This window comes from Rhinoderma darwinii, chromosome 13 (assembly GCF_050947455.1).
Source record: "Rhinoderma darwinii isolate aRhiDar2 chromosome 13, aRhiDar2.hap1, whole genome shotgun sequence".
Classification (NCBI taxonomy): domain Eukaryota; kingdom Metazoa; phylum Chordata; class Amphibia; order Anura; family Rhinodermatidae; genus Rhinoderma; species Rhinoderma darwinii.
Genome location: NC_134699.1, coordinates 21,829,102 through 21,849,343, shown reverse-complemented (window position 1 = coordinate 21,849,343; position 20,242 = coordinate 21,829,102). Strand labels below are relative to the sequence as shown.

Genomic DNA, 20,242 nt, shown 5'->3' with positions numbered 1-20,242 from the left:
TAATTAAAAAAGCGCACGCATCTTAAAAAAAAAAAAAAAATCAGGTACTTCTCTGGCCGCCCTTGCACGAGAATGTAAAATTACGCCAGCTATGAGCAGGTGCAGAAATGCTGCCAGCTTCTGGCGTAAGTTATGAGTTTGTCAGGCCAGTTGGCCCATTCCCCTTCCACCAAGCTCCACCCACTTTTTAGAAAAGTGCAATAAGCAGCAGAGACGGCCCAAATCACAGCTTTTACAGCAATTTTTTGTGCCATTTGAGACTTTAATTTAGTAAATTAATTCTAATAGGAATTTCTCAAGACCAGAATCAGTATATAGCAGTCCTGTGCTGGTTTATCAGATTCTGGAATAAAGGAAGTGTATGCACTTCAAATGTTAAGTGCCAAAGCGATGACTGATTAAACTCATTTTATTTACAGATCAATGTTGCACTTCAGATATAAATGGTTACAAAATATAAATACAATGTATACTGTATGTACACAGAATTTGCATATATGTACCGTATACTTGGAGCACTACTCCAGTAAGTCACGTGCATGATGTCACTAGGCTGTGAAGTAGAGGGTTCCTATGCACCTGACAGGTGAACTCACAGCTGTGCTTTTGGCCAGGTCCCAGCAGGATAAACATCTAATGAAATTGGCTGGATAGTACAGCTGTGAATACGCTCTGACCTCCTGGTTCAGTATAACAGTATGCTTATACCATAGAGCTGTACACTGCACGTTCCTATCTGATATACGGTATGATAGAGGGTGCAACACACAGGTGAAGGGTGTCATAAAATATTTATATTTTGCACAACTTCTGATATACACAAATATTTACACAATGGTTGACACTGTATGACAGTAACATATTTACACATGTATATATGTATGTATAAATATACACGTGGCACTGCAGGTTCTGTGCCTCAGACCCCATTCTAGGCATGCCAGTGGTAGTTTGACTATCCAATGACATCAGTCACAACAGAGGTTAACGTCATAGTCAATGGGTATTTTCCAACAACCATTTCTCCCTTCATACGATGGCTATCATCAGTTCTTCCTCAGGAAGTGACAGTCTATGATGCAATCAGGAGAAGGCTTTTGTTAGCGTCCATGCAAATGCCATTAAGTTCAGTGTGTCTCGACACGGAATGACAGCAGTTTTTCAGAGTGCATGCTGTTAAGGGTGCGCAAATCAGGTAGCCGTAGTAGTAGTTTTGTGAAACGGGAAATGTCGTTTGGACTGTTTTTCAGGATGAGAGAGCGAAGAGCGCGTATCAGAGTCTCCTGCAGCTGCTCCACTAAGGAAGCGTTCTCCATCCCAGATCGGTCTGCGCACAAAGAAGAAGTATTAAAAAGTGATGCAGAAAAATAGAATGAATAATAATGTTACACTTTCATTATGGATATTTGAGAGGTTGTGTCCTGCTGTCAAACTCTCACCCTTCATCCTAGTGGTAAAATACTGGCATTTTCAAATGCTCTTTACACGTAAGGTTCTGTTCACAATGTTTTTTCCAGTACATTTATGGGCAATTTAGAAATAGTTCTGTCAGTTTTCTGACTTAAAAAGGCACAAATGCCACAAAATCTATTTGTGGGGAAAAATTGCAAAAAAGCTTAGTAAAAGTGGGAAGGGCCTTCCGCAGCCCGACATATTTGTTATAAATTACACCAGAAGCTAGCGGAAATCTACACCAACTCAATCAGCGAAGATACCCCTTCTGCCACATGGACAGCCAGATATGTCCAATTTATTAAGAAGTGCGCGCCTCTTAAAATAGTAAGCGCATCTTACGCTAACCTACCTTACTTTGACTGGCATATGAAAACACCACAGTAAATCTCCCCTTTAGTTTATACAGTGGGAATACTGACATACAATTGTCCTTGTGGCCTCCATTAAGCTGGTACACGTTTGTAGATTTTATATATATATATATATATATATATATATATATGAATAGCGTATTTGAGTACGCAATTCCATCCAACAGCATCCTAAAAAAAGGTGGATGGGTACGTTAAACAAGTGCCATAATAGGCATAAGTCAGGAGCTTTTCCTGACCTATACATGGTAAACATAGTAAATAAATTGTGAACGGGGCCTTAACCCGAAAGTTTTGGTTATGTATAAACTTGAAACCATGGCAGCATCATAATGTCCCATCACATTAACCCATAATGAGCAGCTAAATATTTTCATTATTGCCTTTCTGCAGCCATAACTTTATTTTTTCACTGACGTGCCTGAGATTATTTATTTTTTTCAGGTGAAGTTTAGGGGTAGAAAAAAAAAATTAGTGTTATGTCATTTCTTTTTGTGCCGTAAATATGAAAAAAAATTCTATCCTATAAATGTTTCATATTAAATAACATGTTAAATTAATTAAGGTTATGAAAGTTGTGTAGATGCCTAATGTGTAGGTTTATTTAATGTATGGACAATAAAATGTTTTATGCTAATGACTTTCACATTTCTTTATTTTTTACTTATGTATTAGCGTACTCCTGTAGGACAGTGTGCCCTAACTGCAGGCATACTGAGCAGACAGGCCTTGGGTCCTTTCTAGGTCCCCATGGCTGACTGCAGAGGGCTCCCCCAGTCTCTGATCAAAGAAACCAGGTAACTTATTCAAAGGAGAGAGCCCCTATTTGATCGCCGCGGTCCGTGACTGCGGCATGATCAAACTGCTGGGGTCGGCGTTGCTTCCAATCCCAGCTGTATTCACTTAGCTTTTCTAAGTGCATGAGCAGTTAGTAACTGCTGCTTTTTAGAGTATGAGTGCACATCAGCCTTTTCTATTGCGCCAAAAGACGTCGCTGTAGATTCTGGATCTGGACCGCCCATCATGAAAAAAAGACAGTCGTTATGGGGTTAAAGGAGTCGTCTGATTTAGAAAACCCATTTTCAAACAGCCTATTGAGTTAAGAGGGGATTCAGGTTTGAGGACTATAAACACCCCCCAAATATTCAGCTGCCACATATATATTAATTATGGTGCCAGGAAGGCTACGTGTATGTTCACACCCTGTGTAATTGCCAAGGTTTTCCTACTGTGGTAAATTACCACAACAGCCTATTGTGCCATTATAGTGAATGGTATTTTATATTACCACATTATTCACATGAGGTACTGTAACATCTGTGTTCTTAAACTTTTTGGATTCCATTCATAACTTCCTGTCCAGCTTAGAGAAAGTACTGACCTGCAGAAACGAGGACAAGTGCAGTGAAGATCCCCAGTTCCTCCTGGCTCAGGTTAAGAGATGCCAACTTTTCACTGAAGTCAAACATTGAGCTAAGAAGCTCCCCCATCCCCATGGCTTGAAGCTCTGGCAGAGAGTATGTAGCTCCGCTGAGAAAACGCAGGGAGCGCTCCCGAACATCAAACAAGGAGGCGAATCGTACCATGAGGACCTGTAAGGGGAACAGAGGTGGACACGATGTGAGACACAGGGAAAGCAAACAGGCAATCCTGCTAGCGAGAGTGAAGCCAAGAAAATACTGAAGCCAGTGACTTGCTTACAACTCACCTCAAATGTACCTGCCTTTAGCAGGGTGACTTGATCTTGCTGAGTTAACTCTTGAAAGCCTGGAATATGACGTGCAAATTCCACCACCTCCCGCACAGCTGGTGTAAAGCTAAGAGAGAAATCCTCCCAGACGTCCTGCATAGAGCGGGGTGGTCCTCCACAGGGTAGAGCACTCATAGGACACGCCTGGAGAGAAAAAGGGACATCTTTTCAGACCGGTTCTATAAGTTTATAAAGAAAGCCTGGTAATCATATAAACAATATTTTGGAAGATTTTATGCTGCATGAGAAACACACAGACGTCTTACCAAGTGAACACTGCGGTTTCCTCTGGGCTCTCCACTGTCCTGCATCCAGCAACTTGATGGTTGGTTCTCATGAGGGTTATCCCATGATGTCAACTTTCTGTTCACTTTTTCATTGGCATAGACAAATATCTGTCGATGAGCCTGGGTCACCTGACCAATAACATCATCAACACGTTCTGGACTGGGAGAGCGTGGAGGAGTCAGTTGTTGTGGGTATTGGGGATAGGGTTCGGAGATAGGTGAAGGACAGGAAGCTGGGGCCATGTGGGGTGGAGACGAAGGTCGAAGTTGTTGTGGCTGAAGTGGAATCGGGCTCCTCCGCCCAAAGTGGCCCCCAGCGATGTGACTCATTGCACTATGCATCTCTGCCAACATTCGCTGTTTCTCTCTTTTTGGGATGCGACCAAACCTCACAGCTAGAAAGAAAAAAATCCAAGTGTTAATATGTAAGTAGCGGAAGCGCAGTCAACGAGAGACGTGCGATCTCATGATGCTGGATGAAGGAACTTACCATCTCTGGACATGCCCACTGCGAGACACTTCCGGAAGCGGCACTGCTGGCATCGGTTTCTGTTGATACGCACAATGGAACAGGTCTCATTCTTCAAACATTTCTTGTACTGAATATTCTGCTGGATGCTGCGCCGGAAAAAACCCTTCAAGAGAAGGGACACAAGTGATTAATCGAGGGATTCCTCATATATCAAGGATAGAAAAATACAAGGTCCTAAAAACAGCCATGAGCAAACATGCATACATTACACATCCATAGTTTAATGCCACCAGCGAGATGTATGATTGTAGGGATCAATGTACTTGTCAGGTAAGACAAGAAACATCTACAGATGTAACAGTCTCCAGTGAAGCTACCCAAATAATCCAACAAAAGGCCAGAAATCACTTAGAAGCCACAACCTGCTACAATGTGACAAGGATTCAGCAAGAGACAGACCATGAGATGGCCAGCAACCACTAACCGGGATCAAACCACAGGGATTCACCTAGCAACCACTAACCGGGATCAAACCACAGGGATTCACCTAGCAACCACTAACCGGGATCAAACCACAGGGATTCACCTAGCAACCACTAACCGGGATCAAACCACAGGGATTCACCTAGCAACCACTAACCGGGAATCAAACCACAGGGATTCACCTAGCAACCACTAACCGGGATCAAACCACAGGGATTCACCTAGCAACCACTAACCGGGATCAAACCACAGGGATTCACCTAGCAACCACTAACCGGGAATCAAACCACAGGGATTCCCCTAGCAACCACTAACCGGGAATCCAAAATGCAGGGATTCACCTAGCAACCACTAACCGGGAATCAAAATGCAGGGATTCACCTAGCAACCACTAACCGGGATCAAACCACAGGGATTCACCTAGCAACCTCTCACCGGGATCAAAACACAGGGATTCACCTCGCAACCACTAACCGGGAATCAAAATGCAGGAATTCACCTAGCAACCACCACTAACCGGGAATCAAAATGCAGGAATTCACCTAGCAACCACCACTAACCGGGAATCAAAATGCAGGAATTCACCTAGCAACCACCACTAACCGGGAATCAAAATGCAGGGATTCACCTAGCAACCACTAACCGGGAATCAAAATGCAGGGATTCACCTAGCAACCACTAACCGGGAATCAAAATGCAGGGATTCACCTAGCAACCACTAACCGGGAATCAAAATGCAGGGATTCACCTAGCAACCACTAACCGGGAATCAAAATGCAGGGATTCACCTAGCAACCACTAACCGGGAATCAAAATGCAGGGATTCACCTAGCAACCACTAACCGGGAATCAAAATGCAGGGATTCACCTAGCAACCACTAACCGGGAATCAAAATGGAGGAATTCACCTAGCAACCACTAACAGGGAATCAAAACGCAGGGATTCACCTAGCAACCACTAACCGGGAAACAAAACGCAGGGCTTCACCTAGCAACCACTAACCGGGAATCAAAACGCAGGGATTCACCTAGCAACCGGGAATCAAAACGCAGGGCTTCACCTAGCAACCGGGAATCAAAACGCAGGGATTCACCTAGCAACCACTAACAGTCTATTATATAACAGGGATTCACCTACAACTGCTCCGATTAAAAACAGACTTCAAAATGTATCTAGAAACCATTCATCCTTTATAAGACAGGAATTTGTTATCTGGGAATTTCACCGAAACAGGCAAACTCCGCATACAATATCCTATGCCTCCCACGTATTAGTGTTATTCCGTTAATATGTTGTACTCACCTTGCAGCCCTCACAAGCGTGTACTCCATAATGGAAACCTGAGGCTACATCCCCACAAACTTTACATAGCAAGACCATTCCATTCAGCTCTGCAAATAAAAATAGAAAACAAACATGAAAATGTAAAAAAGCTTCCAGTCATTAGGTCAATGCATACTGAAGTCATGTTACACATACACAATGCCACTGGGGAATTATGGTTTCTCTTACTTGTTATGTTGCTGGAAGTTTTGCTTGGCGACACCCTGCTGCCATCATCAAGTGCCACGTGGAGTCCTCCGGGAGATGAAGCCAGGCCATAAGATGAGCGAGGAGAGGTCTCCCCTCCTGAGCCAGAGGAGCTGGCACTGTAAGAGTGGGAAGGGGATGGTGGCAGGTAGGACGGGTAGTGAGGGGCTCCACTCTGTGGGCTTCCAGTTGAGCATTCGTTGTACAGAGATACGGGGCTGGTCCGGCTTGGGGAGGAGCCGCTGGAGCCAACATAACTTATAACTCCACCTGATGAGAAAAACAATGGAATTAGGAAACAAATTTATTAAGAAGAGATATATATATACATATATTATATTAAGCAAGTGCATCCCCAGACATAGTACCAGCATTAACCCCCCCCCCCCCCCAATACAATTTCCATCGTGTCCAAGTCGCCAAATGAAATAGAACAACCTCATCATGTCCACCCAGAAATCTAATAATGGAGGCTCTCTTGTTTTTGTTTTCTATTGATATCTATGAAGGGTCTCATTGCTGGCCCACCAATTCAAACTGGCTCCTGGTCGGGTCTCGGTGGCTCCTAAAGAAAACTAACATTTATAGTTATATAGTTCTGGTACCCGAATTACTTTCTAAAATATGCAGGCGCAAGAATAAGTTGCCTTTCCTTGTGATATGACGTGTTACTTTCTACAAGATTACCAGCATCATGGCTAATAAAGCGTTAAAGTGTATGTAACATTTCAGAATAAGCAGTCGTGTGCACGAGGATTAGCACTATTTCTGGCCATTAGAGGACTTTTATTCTGCATTTCTCCCTTTCTCTGAGCTAGTGTGCGAAGCCTAACTGCTATCAGATCTTCTATACCCTGCACAGGGGGAGCAGAATTCTCACTTTCTGTATCCATCACATGTACATAGAAGCTGTAACAGCATGGAGGAGATTATACAGCAGTAATAAGCAGTGTAGCTGGGGTACATAAGACCCTGTTCACATGGCAGATTTTTTTTGCGGAGGACTTCACTGCAAAATTCTGCCTTCTATTCATTTCAATGGGGGTCAGACGCTTCTCCCCCCCCCCAGCTGATTTTTTCAGCTAGCGGGAAAAAGAAGCGTCCTGCCCAATCTAAAGGCAGATTGCGCTCGAACCTCCCATTGAAGTCAATGGGAGGAGGAATCTTCCTGCTGGCAGCTGTGACCCACCACACAAAATCCACCATGTGAACTTACCCTAACATTTATCAGCAGCTGTCTCACTGCTCGCTCCCTCCTGTTTTTCCCGCTCCATAAACTTGTACTGGCAGTGGTCCTGTGCCACTCTTTCCCTCTCTATAGACTTCTATGGGCATGCAGTGAAGAGACACACTCCCACTTCCTGCAGTCCCTCTCCTCTGCAACTAATTCTGGATTTTGCTTGACAACAGGGGTTGGACAGCAGATTACAGGAAGGGAGACACCTAGTGGCAGTAACTTCACACTGAATTTGTATGAATAAAAACATTTTAATAGTAAGTAAATTACAAAGTATAGATAGATTTATCTATCAGCTATACTATTAGATTAGCATAAATTGTTTAAACAGTTAGTGTCCATTTAAAGTCTGACACAAGGTGGAGCATCTGACACTGCACTGCAGGCACCACTTAGCATTATGGGTAATGCATGCAGAGAGAAAAACAATCACAGGAACTGTTTTCTACACCCGCTGTCCAAGAACTCAGATGACAGCTGACATTTATAAACACACTGGTGATGATCGCAGTGGAACATTGTCACTTTGTCAGTTTTGTTTGCATAGACTTGAATTTAGAAAAACTAATAAATATTCACTGGTGACATGTAATGTTTTTCTAGAGACTATGGCAGTGTGCCAATGTCAGGGAGCAGTCAGTGATATACGCCGAACTATTTATGTGATAGATTCACGATAATATCCTCCCTTTATGCCGCATGTATGTGAACTGTCTCAGAGGATAATAAGTATCCAGAGGTTTTTTTTATTTTATTATTATTTCCAGTGGTCTCCAACCTGTGGCTATGCAGCTATTGTGAAACTATAACTCCCAGCATGCCCTGACAGGCATGGAATTTGTAGTTTCAACTGGAGTGCTATAGGTTGCGGTTCCCTGGTTTAAAATACGAAAGTTGAAGGGAAACTCCCAACATTCAATATGTTTAGGCTGTTGCTTGGTAACAGGTAGGTGACACTAATAACTTTGCTGGTTTCCACTGTTCTTTAGGAAAGGGGAGGAGAAGTGACAACCACTGAGCAGCAGTTGTCACTCCTGTTGTCGGACTGCCACCGTAAGAGGAGCATTGTTGGAGATTGTCCATAATAGAAAAGCTCATGTGAAAGGAGAATTCTATACATATGGCCATTGTGGAGGTGTAATGGACAATACATTCTCATATGTTCTGGGGCAGTAATCATCCATTCACCTTTCATCTGATAGGCCCTCTAGTCACCCCGCTATATCCGATATCAAAAATACAGAGAACAATGACACCAAAACCAGTCTGGACCTAACGGGTAACACAAAGAACAAGCTAGTTGGCCAACCCTGACAGCTTGTCATCTACTGTCATATGTCCTGTACATCCTCAAGAAATGTCTAGAACGTCTATATTAAATCTCCTGAAATCAGATGAGCATTAGTGGAACAGTAATGGGATCCTTCACAACGCTGTATGGTCAGATTAGTCTCTCGAGGATATTCTCATGTCTGGATGTATTATATTCTGTACACATGGGAAGAGTTTATTGTATAAGCTTCTCTCCCACTCACAGTTCTTCTATATTTAGCATTGCTGACATAATTCTGTCTCTTCGGAGGTCAAAAAGGACGTTGTTTTGCATTGGCCGGATATCTCCCAAAACTCCAGCTGGGTTCACACGGTGCCTTTTTGTTGTGTTTTTAACATGCGTTTTTATGTTTGGTTAATAAACTCCCATTGAAGGACATGGAAGTTTATCTACCAAAACAAAAAAACTGCATATTAAACACACACAACGTGATCCCAGGTCTCATCATTGTTGATCCCGGATTTATATCCCTTCCTTTGTCACCTGTCCCATCTTGGCTGTGCTCCCCTCTCCCTTCACCTCCCCCTCTCTTGGAGTCGTGTTACTCATCTGCTCCAGCCTCACGCACACACTCCACATGTTCACACGCTCCACAGGTCCGCAGTGCACATGGATTCTAGAGTAACGCCCACAAACGTGCCAGCAGCCAATTCAAAGTCAACACCCTCCTACACAGCATGCATCCCAAATCTATTTAACCTATTCACTGCCTGGGCTCATTCCACAGGAAGTCTGACATGAGCAGCACATTAGTCATGAGCCGTACACGTGCAAGTCTGAGCAATTCATTTGCACAACAAATAGCATTGTAATTGCCTGCGGTTATTAGTGAAAGCAGATACAGTAATAGAAATATTTAGACTCATCCGTAAAACAGACAAAAACTACAGTGGGGGTTGGGTCATGTCTACTAATCACAGCACCATTAACCCCGGCAAGAGGACAACTCCACTCATCATGCCACACATGCTAGGAACTGTAGTCTGGCAACACAAGGAAACAAACTGATTTCCAACCCCGCATTTCCAAAACACACACACACACATATATATATATATATATATATATATATATATATATATATCTCTCTATCTGAACACGAGATCAATCTATCAGGGGGGGGTTAAGGGCGCCCAGGATCTGGTCCCGCCAGAGGGAGTGCCATGGGAACCAGTTAGCTCATCAGATGGGTGGTTAGGCGTTCCCATAGCTGTCCAATTAGGGGGCAGAGGGGGAGAAGCAGGAATGAAAACACTGTGCACATGGCTAGGGCGGGAGAACACGTGAAGCCACTGGGAGGTTCTGGCTCACACACACAGCACGGGTGACCTACTTTACCCATTCCATGTGACTGCAAGCTCCGCAGGCCAGAATCTCCTCCCATTCACGCTCTTTCCCACAGATATGTACATTAGAACGGACTTTTCAATAATAACGCTTCCGTTTGTCATTTTATAGATCAAACACATACGATCCCCCGTAATACTCCAAACACAAATATATATATACATATACACACACAGATCGATATTTTAATATTCCCCTACATTCGCCATCATACATATATTTATATAAATTGCATTATTTTAGTAAACATCGCAGGATGACATTAATAATTCCGATTTTCAGCAACAACCTTAGCATTTCATGACAGATCTAATAACGTTTGTTGCACCCCGCCCCCCCCCCCAAAAAATTTTTAAAAAAAAATTAGTTATTACTGGAACAATCATTGTTTCCCAAAACAGTAGATTCTAAAATGAAATGGTAAAATCTAATGAAGTAACAAGCAGCCTGGCACATGATAGCGGGCACGGAGGTGCCCAGTAGGGGCATACATACCGGTGTTGCTGCATTCCGGAGTGGTCATGGTTGAGGTTCCCAGCACGACGTCTACTATTACACTGCAGTCCCGTGTCCTTTATATACCCCCTGGCTGCAGAGATCCACTGTAGTAATTCCTTTCACATGGAGAAATTGTAGCCAATGTTGCCAGCAGCTGCTGCATTGGTGAGAAGAGGAAGCCTCGTCTCCACTATATATAGGAGATATATAGGATATATGTGTGCTCCTCCGATTGTGTCCTATATTAGAGGAGTGCTGGAAGCGCTCTGCAAAGTCCTGAGTGGCAGTGAAGGACTGGCACCCTGCAGTGCTGCAAACCTGCAATACCACTACCTGCAAGTGCCAATCAGCTGTGCAGGAGGCAGAATGCCACTGATTCTACCAATGTAAAATGCCAGAGAGCCTAAGAGCAGACAATGCCCTTTAAGAAAGCGTCCGGCGATGTGTAAAAATAAAGCCGCTCCAGATGCTGCACCTTAACGAAGAGTCTCCTGTCGGAACAAGTAATAGCGCTGCAGCTGTTTAGTCTGTCTGTAGTAATGCCGGTAAGCAGCTCGACGCACGTCCTATCTCTCCGCCCTACTGCTCTGCACTGCTCTCCCTCACAGCTCCCACTCTGCTTTACCATAGCCCGACTCTCCTCACTGCATTACTGCGCCTGCGCACTAGCGCTTGTCCTCCCCAGGCCCGGCACGTTGCATTGAAGCAAGTACCACGTGACCCCTGGGAGAGCCTCGTGCCCCATTGACACACTTTCTTCAGCAGACTCGTAGTGCGCAGGCGCGGCTGGCTCTGCGGTCAGGGGAGGAGGAAGAGGGGGGGGCTAGTGGGAATGGTCTTTTTTTGTTGTTGGTTTTTTCCCTTTTGAAACACGAAAACTTTCTTCATTTATACAGAACCAGAGTGCGCGTTGTCATTTTAGCGCTAGGGAGATACCATTTAGATACAATTGCATTTGCACGTGCGGTCTATGGACCGAGCCGTAGACACCCCTGCAGACGTACACCCATGACATAAACCCAGGTGATCAGAACCAGGGCAGTGACTTTATTGCCCCGACTGACTCTACAAGTGGTATATGAACACGACTAAGTTTTCTTAAAGGGGGTTTCCTATCATAAAATATAACTGCTGTGAACCCCAATAAAATCTAGAAGGAATGGACTCCCCTGCCTTTACACAACAGATGGGACATGCCGAGGCAGTATTTACAATCTGCACACTGGGGTTGGTATTGTACTATATTCTTTCTGCACTAAATACGCAGCGTGTGAATGAAGCCGCTGCTGGGGCACATTGACTTTTCTCCATGAAGAAGTCTACCGGCTGATGACATTGACGTACGAATATGTAGCAGACTTATATGCAAAATCAGGCGGCTGACAGTCCCAATAACATGCTCATGTGCCTCAGCCTCAAAGGAGGGAGTGAGATAAGCGGTGCCAAATGGATCTCGTGACTGTTTAAGGGAAACTGTACTAATTTCAAGTTAATATCCGCATTTTAACACCGTCTTTTTTAGGTCTTACGTCCTGTGCCCATTAATTTCATTACATATATCTGTAGAGGTCAGAGCTTTAATCTTCTAATCAAGAGCTACAAATCACCTTTATCAACATAGAATTGAATGCTAAAATTTTGTCTGCCTGCAGCAACCACCAGGGGGAGCTTGCTGCATAGTTTATTATCATTCAGTTCAATGTAAAAACAGTATGCAGCAAGTTCCCTCTAGTGGTGGCTACAAGAAGCCAGAATTTTGTCATTCAACTCTATGCAGGGGATTTGGAGAAATGGATTAGAAAAATGGAGATCCAAATTTTATAGAAATTATGAAGAAATTAAACAAATGATTTAGATATAAATAAATAAAATAGTGTTCTTAGGGTGGACAGAAGAAATCTCTGTTAAAAGGGTTTGCCAGAATTTTTTTACTGATGGCTTATCCTTAGGGTAGGCAATCAAGATCTATGTGGATCCGACTCTCGGCAGCCCTGCCGATTAGCTTGCAAGAGCGCCGCAGCCTCTTCATTGTTTACATTTGATTTTTCATTCCTACTTGCACACACCATTACTTTTGTAGCAGCTGCGCAAGGTATTGCAGCACTGTCCCATTCACTTGAATGGAACACGGCTGCAAAGTTTTTCAGAGCTGCTACAAAAGTAATGGTGTGTGCAAGTAGGAATGAAAAATCAAGTTCATGTAAACATGCGCCACACAGCTTATCGGCCCCACCGATCTAATACTGATGGCCTATTCTAAGCATAGGCCAGTCATTTTAAAATCCCTGAAAACCCAAAAAATATTCAGGTCTGTGATATTGTTTTGTGGGTTTTTTTTTTTCAGAGCAATCAAAATCTGTTCCACCAGTCCAAAGGTTTATCAGACATGTTGAGACAAGATTCCTAGTCACTAGTGTAACGTCTATGGCCCAGGGCCGTCGCTCAGACTTATCCTCTGACGGCCCCGGCCAAGGACATCTGTGTTCCCGGCGACATCTCCCTCCAGGGAGACGCCGGCACTCACTTCCGGGTCCTGGCACGGTTGTTGGACAATGGCGTGCAATGTTATGGAGGAATTGTGGCTAGCAGTTTTAAGGGTGCGTTGTTATGAGGACGCAATGACCTTACGTAACCTTACTTATGCCCCATGATTCTCTGTATTCCTCATCTGTGGATATTCTGCAAGTAAGGAAACATATAGCTGTGGCCAGGGCCGGACTGAGACAAAAAAAGCAGCCCTGGCACACAAGCCCTAGAAGCCAACACACTCTTATCTAAAACCCCCCCGTCACAGCACACAGCGCACGTCGGTCGATTTGGACCAAAGTGATTTCTGTTGAATGTCAGATGCGCTTTTTTATGAGGTGAAAATGCGTTCCGGTGGAGCAGCGAGCTCACAGCTTATGTGCTCAACATTCAGCTTTCCCCCTTCCCTATAGTGCAACACCTACGGGGTGACGGAACATGATGATTGTTGAGTGATGAGTATATTGCTGAAATCTGCAATAATGTTCTGTAAAAGAGAACTGGTTCAGCCGCATAAGTAACTTTCTTATGCAGCAACCTCACCACTACACCACCTCCACCCAGCGAGGTATCCTCTCTGACAGGGCCGCACATCAGGGTTTGAACCAGGGTCCGCACAGAAGACACTGTTTAAGCACCAGAACACCAGCTCAGGCTGATCTCTGAGCTTTCTTATTGTCCCCATAAGATCAAATGTAAACGTCACTTCCAGCAGAAATAAGGACATGCCATCTTTGGAAGAATTTGTTGCCCACAGTTGAAGGCAGAGGTAGTGCACTGATAAAGATCTCTGCTAATAAATTTGAGGTGAGAGGACCATGTGAGTTCTATCTCCAGGATCTCCAGCCTTAAACACAGTTAACTCCCAAGCCATCGTGCTGTCGTGTCCCAATGTCATTCAAGGTTTTTCTTGTTGAAGGTCCGATTACCTGTTTTTAAAAGAGTTGAAAAATGTTTCCTGGTAAGGCTGCCGTGCAGCTAGCTCACAGCTTGCATGATCTGATTTGAGCGCAGGAATCACTTCGGTACAATGTGGGTGCTAACCCCCATGTTGTCCTCCTGGTGACCCTTGGTAGCTCCCCCTTTCCCAAAGTGCCATGAATGGATTATGATACCTCTTTGAGTGATGAGTATATTACCATAATATGCAATAATCTACTATTTAAATACAGCTGTCTCAAAAGAGACACCTGCATAAGTAACTTTCTTATGCAGCAATATACTTACTGCGCTGCCTCCACACCACTATAAGGACAACCCAGTAAGGCATACTTTACGAGTAATGACCCTACATGCAAAAACACACCCAGGTTCCCTTTTAGACAAGGCCACACATCAGCATTTGAACCAGAGTCTGCACAGAAAACACTTACTGTTTAGACACTATTTAAGCACCAGCTCAGGTTGATATCTCAGCTTTCTTATGGGGACAATATGTCAACGTCACGTTCAGCATGAAGAAGAACTTGTCATCTTTAGAAGAATTTGCAGCTGGCTCTCGGCAACTGAGGTTAAAGTTCTCTGCTGATAAATTAGTGTCAGGAACATGCAGGTTCTTTTCCCAGGATCTTCTCCTTGTGTCTTCTCCTTGTGTCTCCTCCTCGTGTCTCCAGCCTTTCACCCGTGCAGGTTCACAAGGCGAGGGATTATTTTCAAAGAGAAATGCATTGCCCTTTTGGGTGTCGGCTGCTTGTCAAAAACGTTGGAAAAACATTGTCACCTCTATGCACAGGCGGCAAGATAGTATAAGTGAGAACGTCTTGTAACACACAAGCAGCATGCAGCAAGACTCAAACCCAGGAACGTGGGCTAAATCCATAGCAAACCTGGTCTAAGCACTAAAGCCCCAAGCCATGGCACTGTCATACCTCAATGTGATCTAAAGTTTCTTTTGTTGAAAGTTCGAAAACCCCCTTTTAATTATTTTAAAGAGGTGATAAATGTGCTGTTGTGTACCTGCTGTCCAGCTGGCTCACAGCTTGTGTGCTCTGAGTTGAGTGTGGGAATCACTTATATGCAATGTGGGTTCTAATCCCCATGTTGTCCTCTTGGGTTGCTTTCCCAAGGTGCCAGTAATGGGTTATGATGTCTGTTTGAGTGATGGGGAGATTATTGCATTTTTTTTCTAAGTATAGGTTTTCTCGAAAAAGTGTCAGCTGTATAAGTAACTTTCTTATGCAGCAACATACTTATTGCACTGCCTCCACACCACTATAAGGACAACCCAGTAAGGCACACTTTAGGAGATTTGACCCTACATGCAACAACACATTCAGGTACCCTTTTAGACAAGGACACACATCAGGATTTGAACCAGAGCCTACATAGAAGACACTTAACAACTCTACTTAAACACTAGACCATCAGCTCAGGTTGATAGCTCAGCTTTCTTATTGTCCCCATAAGACCAAATGTCAACGTTACTTCCAGCATGAAGAAGAACAGGTCATCTTTGGAAGAATTTGCATCTAGCTCTTTACAGCAGAAGTTGTGCGCTGGTAAAGTTCTCTGCTGATAAATTAGAGTTGAGAACATATGGGTTCTATCCCCAGGATCTTCAACTTGTGTCTCCTCCTTGTCTTTCCAGCCTTTTGCCAGTGCAGGTTCACAAGGTGAGGCATCCCTTTAAAGTAAAATGCATTGCTCTGTTGAGCATCAGCCGCTTGTCAAAATTGTTGTAAAAACATCACCAAGCGCAAGCAACAAACTTGTATAAGTGAGGAGACCGCCTTCCACCACACAAGCAGCATGCAGGATGCTTTGAACCTAGGGAAATGGGTTAATTCCATAGTAAACCCAGCTAAGCCACCCCACCATCATGCTGCTGCCCTCCTCAATGTGATCTAATGTTTTTCTTGTTGTAGGTCTGATTACCCGTTTTTAAAAGAGGTTAAAAATGAGTCCTTGTAAAGCTGCCGTGCAGCTATCTCGCAGCTTGTGTGATACAAGTTGAATGCAGGGATCACTTCTATACAATGTGGGTTCTAATCCCCATGTTGTTCTCCTGGTGACCTTGGGCTGCTTCCCCCTTTCCCAAAGTGCCACCTATAGAGAGATGGATTATGATACCTGTTTGAGTGATGAGTATATTGCAATAACCTACTATATAAATTCAGCTGTCTCAAAAGAGACAGTTGCATAAGTATCTTTCTTAATATAAGCAGCAACATACCTACTGCACTGCCTCCACACTACTGTTAGGACAACCCAGTGAGGAACACTTTTGCAGTATGACAAGGCCACACATCAGTATTTGAACCAGGGTCTGCACAGAAGACACTCACTGTTTAGGGTGCCACTCAAGGACCAGACCACCAGCTCAGGTTGACATCTCTGGGCTTTCTTATTGTTCCTATAAGACCAAATTAATTCATTAATTAGAGCAGGAATAAGAACATGTCATCTTTGGAAGAGTTTGTGGCTGGCTCTTGACAGCAGAGGTAGCTTACTGGTAATGTTTTCTGCTGATAAATTAGAAGTGTCAGGGATGTGTTGGTTCTATCCCCAGGTTTTCCTCCTTGTGTCTCAGTTTTGAAAGTCTTTCACCAGTGTAGGTTCACAAGGCGAGGCATCCTTTTAAAGGAGAAATGCATTGCCCTGTTGAGCGTCAGCCGCTTGCCAAAATTGTTGGAAAAACTTCACCAAGCAACAAACAACAAACTTGTATAAGTGAGGAGACCACCATCCACCACACAAGCAGCATGCAGGATGCTTTGAACCTTGGAACATGGGCTAACTCCATAGCAAATCAGGCCGAGGCACTTAAGCCCCAAGCCATCAAACTGTCATGCTGCCCCACCCTCCCCCAATGTGATCTAAAGTTTTTCTTGTTGAAGGTCCGATTACCCATTTTTAAAAGATGTGGAAAATGTGTCCTTGTAAAGCTGCCGTGCAGCTAGCTCACAGCTTGCGTGATCTGAGTTGAGCGCAGGGATCACTTCTATACAATGTGGGTTCTAATACCCATGTTGTTCTCCTGGTAGCCTTGGGCTGCTTCCCCCTTGCCCAAAGTGTTACCTATGGAGAGTTGGATTATGATACCTGTTTGAGTGATGAGTATATTGCCGTAATATGCAATAACCTACTATATAAATGCAGCTGTCTCAAAAGAGACAGCTGCATAAGTATCTTTCTTAAGCCACAACATACTTACTGCGCTGCCTCCACACCACTATAAAGACAACCCAGTAAGTCACACTTGTGGAGTAATGACCCCCAACTACCAGAACACATTCAGGTACCCTTTTAGACAAGGCCACACATCAGGATTTGAACCAGGGTCTGCAGAGAAGACACACACTGTTTAGGGTGCAGCTTAAGCACTAGGCCACCAGCTCAGGTTGATACCTCTGGGCTTTCTTATTGTCCTCATAAGACCAAATGTAATCGTCACTTCCAGCAGGAATAAGAACAGGTCTTCTTTGGAAGAATTTGCACCTGGCAATCAACAACAGAGGTAGGGCGCTGGTAAAGTTCTCTGCTGATAAATTCGAGGAAGGAACATGAGGGTTCTATCCCCAGGATCTCCTACTTGTGTCTCCAGCCTTTCACCAGCGCAGGTTCACAAGTTGAGGGATTCTTTTAAAAGAGAAATACATTGCCCCGTTGGGCATCAGCTGCTTGATAAAATTGTTGGAAAAACATTGTTACCTTAAATCACAGGCAGCAAGGTTGTATAAGTTATGGGAATGCAATCTACCACACAAGTGGCACGCAGCAAGACTCAAACCCAGGAACGTGGGCTAAATCCATAGCAAACCTGCTCTAAGCACGTAAGCCCCAATCCACGGCGCTGTCATACTGCAATGTGATCTAAAGTTTCTCTTGTTGAAAGTTCGAAAACCCCTTTTTATTTTTTTAGAAAGGTGAAAAATGTGCTGTCATGTAGCTGCTGTCCAGCTGGCGTGATCGGAGATGAGTGCAGGGATCACTTCTGTACAATGTGGGTTCTAATCCTCATATTGTCCTCCTGGTGACCTTGGGCTGCTCCCCCTTTTCCAAAGTGCCACCTATGGAGTGATGGATTATGATACCTGTTTGAGTGATGAGTATATTGCTGAAATCTGCAATAATCTACTATATAAATGCAGCTGCATAAGTAACTTTCTTCATATAAGTAACTTTCTTATGCAGCAACAATCTCACTGCGCTGCCTCCACACCACTATAAACACCACCCAGGAGAGTTACCTTTTAGACAAGGCCACACATTAGAATTTGAACCAGGGTCTGCACAGAAGACACTCACTGTTTAGGGTGCAGCTTAAGCACCAGACCACGAGCAGTAATCGTCACTTCCAGCAGGAATAAGAACATGTCATCTTTGGAAGAATTTGCAGCCAGCTCTTGACAGCAGAAGTAGTGCACTGGTAAAGTTCACTGCTAAAAATTTAGGAGGGATCTCTTCCTTGAAGGCCTTTCACCAGTGCAGGTTCACAAGGCGAGGCATCCTTTTAAAATAGAAATGCATTGCCCTGTTGAGCGTCAGCCGCTGACGGGCTTTTTTTTTAATGTATATTTCTTGTTAAAGAATGGCAGAAGGGGACATCATGTCTCCACAGCGTTTCTTTAAGGGGCGAAGAAACCTCAATATAAATTAAGTAGAAAAATAAATGACACAATCAAATTACAAAGACGTGATATTTTTTCTTTCTTTATAAAGACTATCTGGACAAAGCAAATATAAAGCAAGAACATTTTTATTATTTTTACATGGAAAGAAAGCCAAACAACAGGAGGCAAGATGATAATTTTAGGCACAACTCCGAACAGTAAAGCTCATTTAAAGTGCATATGGTCTTGTTCATCCCCCCCATCACCTTCATTTATTAACCATTCTTCTCCACACTGTACAGTACTTTATGCTTCTTATTCTTACTAAAGATATTGCACAAATATTATACAAGAGAACGGTGTCAGTAATATCTAGATAAGCCAAGTAGTTCATTAAAAGAGGGTTTCCACCTTCTGACAACTGATGACCTATCCCCCGGATAAGTCATATGTACATGATCTGTGGGGGTCCAACCCTGCAAAGATCAGCTGGTACGGTGCCTCCGTGCACTGGACTTACATGCCGGAAGCAGTTGTCTCCGGCCACGGAATAGCGGCCGAGCTTCTACAGCACGGTCGCTATGCTATGTACGGAGCCAACTGCTTCCGGCTCTGTACATCACATTACGTGCCATAACAACCGATGCCCGCAGGCCACTGGAGCGGTAACGGTGCGGGGTCCGGGTGCTGGACCCGCGCCAATGATATACTGATGACCTATCCGGTGGATAGGTCATCAGTTGTGAGAAGGTGGAAAACCCCTTTAACGGATTACGTCTAAACCAACTTTCTGTACCACTTGTTAGAGCCGGATCACCATAGATAACACATCTGAGAACAGTTTTGAGACCGACACAGATTTTGGTTTTCACAAAGTTTTCTGCTTCAGGGTTTTTAGATCTTTTAGTCAGACGTTTCTATGGTTACTGAAGTACAATTATAAACATTTCATTTTAAACTTTTATTGACAAATACATCAAGTTTATGCAAAGACTCAATATTTACAGTGTTGACCCTTCTTTTTCAAGACTTCGGAAATTTGCTCCGCCATGCTGGATGTCAGCTTCTGGGCCAAATCCTGACTGATTACCAATTCTTACCTAATCAATGCTTGGAGTCTATCACAATTTCTGTGGTTTTTTTTTTCGTCCACCCACTTTTTTAGGAGTGACCACAGGGTCTCAATGGGATTGAGATCTGGGGAGTTTTCTGGCCATGCACCCATAATGTCAAAGTTTTGTTGACCGAGCTCCTTAGTTCTCACTTTTGCCTTGTAACATGGTCCATCATGCTGGAAACAGCATTGTTCATCACCAAATTGCTCCTGGATGGTTGGGAGAAGTTTCTCCTGGATGGTTGGGAGAAGTTGCTCCTGGGTGGTTGGGAGAAGTTTCTCCTGG

The 20,242-nt window shown here is 43.9% G+C and overlaps 1 protein-coding gene across 6 annotated transcripts in view; it reads right to left on the bottom strand.

Moving 5' to 3' along the window:
• Nucleotides 1-391: 391 nt before the first annotated feature.
• Nucleotides 392-20,242, bottom strand: part of NR1D1 (nuclear receptor subfamily 1 group D member 1) — a 58,700-nt gene continuing 38,849 nt past the window's right edge. For 5 of the 6 annotated variants that reach the window (XM_075846373.1, XM_075846372.1, XM_075846375.1 and 2 more), the window contains 7 exons: nt 6,332-6,619; nt 6,122-6,210; nt 4,354-4,498; nt 3,843-4,258; nt 3,535-3,720; nt 3,208-3,418; nt 392-1,327 (listed from right to left, as the gene is read on the bottom strand). In XM_075846373.1, the coding sequence (XP_075702488.1) occupies nt 1,128-1,327; nt 3,208-3,418; nt 3,535-3,720; nt 3,843-4,258; nt 4,354-4,498; nt 6,122-6,210; nt 6,332-6,619 (1,535 nt within the window). In that variant the 3' untranslated portion in view covers nt 392-1,127. Of the gene's footprint in view, nt 1,328-3,207; nt 3,419-3,534; nt 3,721-3,842; nt 4,259-4,353; nt 4,499-6,121; nt 6,211-6,331; nt 6,620-10,761; nt 11,459-20,242 lie in introns of those variants that run through there. The other variant, XM_075846371.1, reaches the window with a different exon arrangement.